The 6,479-nt window shown below is 33.7% G+C and overlaps 1 protein-coding gene across 1 annotated transcript; it reads left to right on the top strand.

The window, feature by feature from the left end:
* Positions 1-4,901: 4,901 nt before the first annotated feature.
* Positions 4,902-6,215, top strand: LOC126890973 (matrix metalloproteinase-16-like). Its single transcript, XM_050660154.1, has one exon. It carries the CDS (start codon positions 4,902-4,904, stop codon positions 6,213-6,215), a length of 1,314 nt encoding a protein of 437 aa, XP_050516111.1.
* The last annotated feature ends 264 nt before the right edge of the window (positions 6,216-6,479 follow it).

Raw genomic sequence — 6,479 nt, 5'->3', positions numbered from 1 at the left:
TTCTTTTCTACCATTAACTTCCCTCAAACTTTTAGATTTGGTACGTTGCTTTTTCTTTAAGTTCCAAATTTAAAACATTTCTATCTGGCTAGGCTAGGCTAGGCTAGGCTGGGTTGGATACGACTAAGCAAGTCACACAAGTTCTTTTTTTTACTCACCAACACCTACAAAAACAATTTTAAAGTCTCAAATTTCGATCACCCTGTACAAATTTAACTAAAAGAAGAGGAGATGAAGCGATAAGCGATGAGTTTTGCACTCGATATACAAGGTGGTCAAATACACAGCCCTCTGGTCATTGCCGACCGCTTCTTTTACTTCTTCATGAAATTTAAGACAAAGAAAATACAGGTGAGACAGGTGACAATTCTTCGGGAAAAAGAAGAGATGTAGAGATAAGCGACCACTTCTTACAACCCTCTGGTCATTGACGATCACTTCTTGTAATTCTTGTACACCCCCAAGGTCAAAGGAGGCTCTTCTGTCCATCAGCTTCGGAGACCCTGATGGACAGGTTACCAAAGTGAGTTAGAACCCCGTCTGCTATACTACTTGGGTCATTTTAAACATTTTAGAAAGCTAATTTTAAATAGACATATCGGGGCAGGTCTTCACCTAAAGTTGGGGCAGAGGGTTAAATGGGAAAATGCACAATCAAGTTTTCAAAGTCGAATCAAAACCGGAATTATAGCTAATTTACGACATAAGGATTTGAATCAATTTTTAGGAGATTGCGTAGTTGTTTTTAAAAATAAAATCGGTAAAATTTTAAAAACTCACTCTGCACTTAGAGTAAATACAGCATTTTGTGGGGAGTTTATTAGAAAATCAGGAGATAATGAAATTGTAGAGATTAAATATTTTAATACTAAAAATTATATTATTGATTTATCAACTCAAATATACGAATGGTTCAAGGAAAATGTAGTAGATAAACTTTTAAACGAATTATCGGAATTTGCCGAAAAAGATTCGGGATTTGCATTAAATAAAATTATTTCTTTGGCTGTTAATATCAATAAATTTCAACTTGGGAACGGTTCATCTTACATTAGACTCCCAGAACCAATTTTAAAAAAGAAAGCTTGTATTAATGTAAAAAATACATATCAGAACTGCTTTTACTGGGCTATCGTAAGCGCTCTTCGGGCTCCTAGACATAAAAGTAATCCAGAAAGAACCTCGTCATATCCATATTTTACGGAAGTTCTACAAACAGAGAATTTAGATAGTCCTATGCCATTATCGCAAATTTCAAAATTTGAAAAATTAAATAACATTTTAGTCAATGTTTACGCTCTAGAATTAATTAAAACAGAGAAAGCATCGTTTTACACAGTACTACCAGCCATATTGACGGAAAATAAACGGGACACACACGTTAATTTACTTTTAATTCAAAGTCATTATTATCCTCGCTTAAATGATTATGATGCTCCACCAACTGAAGAAAATGATTGTAACGAAGAGATTAAATACCACTATTGTTGGATTAAAAATTTGTCGTATCTTGTTAGTAGGCAAACAAATAAGAACGGCCACAAAAAATTTATTTGCGATAGATGTATGAATTATTTTCATCAGCAAAATAAATTTGTTGAGCATGAAAAAGTGTGTTCTAAATTTAAACATTTTTCAGACAAAGACATTATTGTTAAAGACCACGACCATTTCAATGGGGCATTTATAGGATTCGCACACCAAGCATGCAATCTTAACTTTAGAAAATTGTTTGTAGTTCCCATCGTTTTTCATAATTTGTCCGGATATGACGGCCATTTTATGATTTCAAATTTATGCAAAAAAGGTTACTTGAGTGTACTTCCCATTAACAAAGATAAATACATCTCCTTTACGCTGCATTCAGATAAAAATAACATTAAATTACGATTTATAGACTCTCTTCGATTTATGGGGGCTTCTCTTGATGAATTAGCTTCAATTTTAGCCGATTCAGAAAAGAAAATTTTAAGGAGGGAATTTCAAGGTTTAGAAAATGAGAAATTTGATTAACGCGTAAAGGAGTTTTTTGCTATGATTACATAGATAGTTTGTCGAAACTAGATGAAACTTCTTTACCTCCAATTGAAAATTTTTATAATAAATTAAATGATGAGAAGTACGCTCATGCGCAATCTGTTTGGCATCAATTTAACATTCAAAATAAAGGGGAATATTCCGATTTGTATTTAAAAACAGATATTCTGCTTCTTGCGGACGTTTTGAACAATTACGCAAAAAATGTTTTTCCATCTATGGCTGGATCCTGCGTGGTACTATACAATGCCCGGATATACGTGGGACTGTATGCTCAAGTATACAGGATGTAGGTTAGAACTACTAAAGGATCCAGACATGGTGCTGTTTTACGAGAACGCCATAAGAGGTGGAATATCCGTATGTAGCAACCGATTTTCTGAAGCTAACAATAAATATATGTCTGATTACGATCCTAAAAAACTGTCCAAATACCTTATGTACCTGGATGTTAACAATTTGTATGGTTTTGCAATGGAGCAGCTCTTACCCTACGGAGGATTCAAATGGTTGGATGATGTAACATCGTTTGATGTGACATCAATAGCCGATAACTCTGAAGTAGGGTATATCTTACAAGTTGATCTATCATACCCACAAGAATTGCATGATAAACATAAAGATTTTCCGTTTGCAGCCGAACGCAGCGTACCACCCAGAGGCGGGGTAAAATTACCGAAATGAATGACAACACTTCACGATAAAAAAGAATATACTGTTCACTATAAAAATTTAAAACAAATGCTAGCTAATGGATTAAAGTTAACGAAAATTCATAAAATTTTACAATTTAAACAGGCAGCCTGGTTGAAGCCCTACATCGAGCTAAATACTCGAAATAGGGCTGCAGCTCAGACAGATTTCGAAAAAAATTTGTATAAATTAATGAACAACGCTGTGTTCGGAAAAACTATGGAGAACTTAAAAAAACACCGTATTTGTAAAATCGCGAAATCTTGGGGTGGTCGCTATGGCGCCGCAAATTTAATTTCGAGTTTTAGATTCCATAGTTGTACAATTTTAGAGGAAAATCTGGTGGTTATCGAATTAAAAAAGCTTGAAATAACGTTTAATAAACCTCTATATGTAGAGCAGGCAATTCTAGACCTCTCTAAGACAGTCATGTATGATTTTCATTACACCTACATGCTACCAAAAATGGGAGCAGATAGGTGTAAGCTTATGTACATGGACACCGATAGTTTTGTCTACGAGTTGCAGTGTGAGGATGTATATGAGGAGGTAATTAAAGCTGACTCTAGTAAATTTGATACTTCAGATTAGGGTCAATCCATATGAAATCAACCAATGACTGTTGCTGACTAATTTTTTTTATTTTTTATTTTTTTACCCAAGATTGTACTATGTTCAGAGAGTTGAAAACCGGTAGTCATTAATTTTTTTTATGTTCAGTTTTTTTTGGCAGCCATTTTGTTTGGTTGCGAAAGCCGATTTTGCGTTTTGCAAAGGTTTGCGTTTAAGTCTGTATCTCATTCATTTTCAAAGATATTCAGTTATAACAAAAACCATCTTAAAGAGCATTAAATATACTATATTTTAAGCTTAATTAATACTTACATCTACTTAATAGTGAATTTAAAAAAAAATTATAAACGTTAACGTTTTGGGAAGATAAATTCTCATTTTTGAAGTTAAAAATTTTAAAGAAGGAATTAAAACTCACCTTTAAATATTTTTTCAGATGAAGTCCTTATATAGCAGTACTCCAAACAGTTTTAGCTTTGAATGTCTCATCCTTTTTTTTATATGATTTTTCAAAAATTGCAATTTGTCGAAAATCAACCACTTTTAAAAAGTTTTACGCCATAAAGATAAAAAAATGTACGTCAAATGGCTTGGCCTTGATGCAAAACATAACAGTTGGATTGATAATGACGCTGTCATCTAAAAGGTGGGGTAACAAAAGTATGCAACAGTGAGGAGAAACACGTTTTTCGATCTCAGTTTGTTGCAGTCAGTGCGCTAATAAAAATGTATTCTCAAGATACTGGATACTCAAGCGGCAGCGAGTATGATGTCACCCTTTCGCAATCATCCGAAACATCAACCGTATGTGAAGACTACGATCAAGATCTTGAAGATCTTCTAGAAAAGTACGAAGAAGCAGCCAAGAACGAGACCCATTACCTGCTGTACACTCAATTTGTAAATGGATCATACCAACTTGGATGTGGTCTAAGTCCAGCTAGAACATACACTCCTGCATGTGGAAATCACCATGGCAGAAAATATCTTTCAGTACCTATGAATGGGAACAATTAATTACCCAACTCAACGAGAATAGTTTTTTCTATGAGAACGTGAACTTTCCTGATCCTGTTGAAATTCAGTGCGGTGACTATTGCAGAATTCGACAAATAATCTACAACATGAAATTCCTTGAAATAACCAAGCACGACATTAACTTTTGTCTCTCAGAACTGCAAGTGAACATCCTTTTGGAAGCAAATAGTGAACTTTTAACACCATATCTGACTGTTGAATTTCAAAATTTTTATTATAACACGCTTAATATTGTTCGCGATAGTTTTAGTAATGAAAATTATACGTTTTCAGGCGCCATTCAAAAATTGTATGCATTTACACAGGAAGGATATACTTTACAACATATAGCGTTAGGGCAACTTATATTTTTCTGTAAACATAGGATCGCTAATGATCTTGAAAGAATTTAATAAAGCTTGTAAAAATATATATATATATCTATTTTTTTATTTTATGAAACTAAAGAAATTAAAAGAGGAGTATTTTTGCTGCACACACCGCAATCATATAAGACCCAGGCTGGTGGGGTTTACTTATATCACAGTGATGTTTTCTTATTTGACTCAGTATCATTCGAGATGCATATCAATAAAGTTGTTCTGCTCATCGCAACTAGCATAAGTTTTTGCCTAGGTGGAAATTTTACTGAGACAAATGCAGTGTCATGGCTAGAACAATATGGTTACATCACCACAAGTGAAACTGCCAACACTGATATTACTGAAACACTAGAACAGTTTCAAGAAAGATATAATTTACCGGTGGATGGGAAATTAAATAAAGAAACGATGGAGTTAATGCAGAAACCACGATGTACCCAAGGAGACAATGCTTACGCTGTAAAATCAGCATGGAAAAAATTTGATATAAAATGGTATTTTCCTCAAGCAATCCCTGAAGCCTTGACAGTCACTAAAAGAGTATTTGAAATATGGGAAGAAGCATCAAAATTTAAGTTTACTTATCTAAGAATCCCAAATCCAAAGCCGGATATAACTATAACAGTAGTTCCAAAACAGCACTATTTTCGATACAATTGTCAGGGTAACGACGAATGTCCTTTTAAATTTACAAGTGGTGTATTAGCACATTCTTATTTTCCACCTACATCTGGGTGCATAGAAATTCATATGAATAGCAATCTAACATGGGATTTCAGTTTGAATTGTACAGTAGAAGGTCGAACAAATTTCTTTGCAGTTATTCTCCATGAAGTTGGTCACGCTTTAGGTTTAGCACACAGTAGCGATAAGAAGGCTGTAATGTATCCCTTTTACGAAACCTTTCCTGCCCACATAACTGATGATGATAAAAGGGGCTTAGAAAAGTTATATGGACCTAAAAGTAAATCCGCATCTATTTCAACTCAACCTGGTGTTACTAGGAGTAGTGTACCAACTTTAAAGACAACCACAACAGAAAGATCTAGGAGTACGACAACCACAACAGCTAGTACTAATAAATCAAAGCAAAATATAATAACGAATGTATGCGAATTGGAATATCCAGATTTAATATTTTTAGCATACGCTCCATCATTTCCAACATACCGAATGTATATAGTAAGTAAGGATCTGGTATGGAAATACGACTTAAATAATGAAAAGATCCCTACCAATGCTGAACAATTTATAAGATATTTTCCAAGGGGAATTACGAACGTGACACATGTTTTTCAAAGCACCAATGGAGATTTGATTGGTGTAAGCAGAAATCGTATATATGCAGCAGCATTTCCTAGCTTAAGAATTCATACAGATAACATGGTACCTGAAGTAAATAACGCAAGAAGTATTAACGGTTTATTTCAAACAAATTCAGGAAAAAAATTTGTTTTGATGGCTCATTTATTGAATTTAATGATAAAGACATTATCCCTAGAGGACGCATAAGTGATGTTTTTCCAGGAATACCAAATGATATTACATCAGCATTTAATTACATTGATGGACATATATATTTCATAAAGCAAAACATTTATTACAAGTTTAATGAATTTACAAGAAGTGTTGTTGAAAAAGGTACTTTTAACTGGAATATGTTAGGTTTCCCTTGTCCTGATAATGGATTAATAAAACAACTGAAATCCTTATTATCCAAAGTAAATTTATTCTTTGAATGATTAATGTCTAAATGAAGATTTTTATTGGAAAAAT

This window comes from Diabrotica virgifera, chromosome 9 (assembly GCF_917563875.1).
Source record: "Diabrotica virgifera virgifera chromosome 9, PGI_DIABVI_V3a".
In the NCBI taxonomy this organism is placed as follows: domain Eukaryota; kingdom Metazoa; phylum Arthropoda; class Insecta; order Coleoptera; family Chrysomelidae; genus Diabrotica; species Diabrotica virgifera.
This window is presented reverse-complemented; position numbering and strand designations above follow the sequence as displayed.

Excerpts from the sequence above, each read along its gene's own strand:
- LOC126890973 (XM_050660154.1), top strand. The coding sequence starts at position 4,902 with ATGCATATCAATAAAGTTGTTCTGCTCATCGCAACTAGCATAAGTTTT.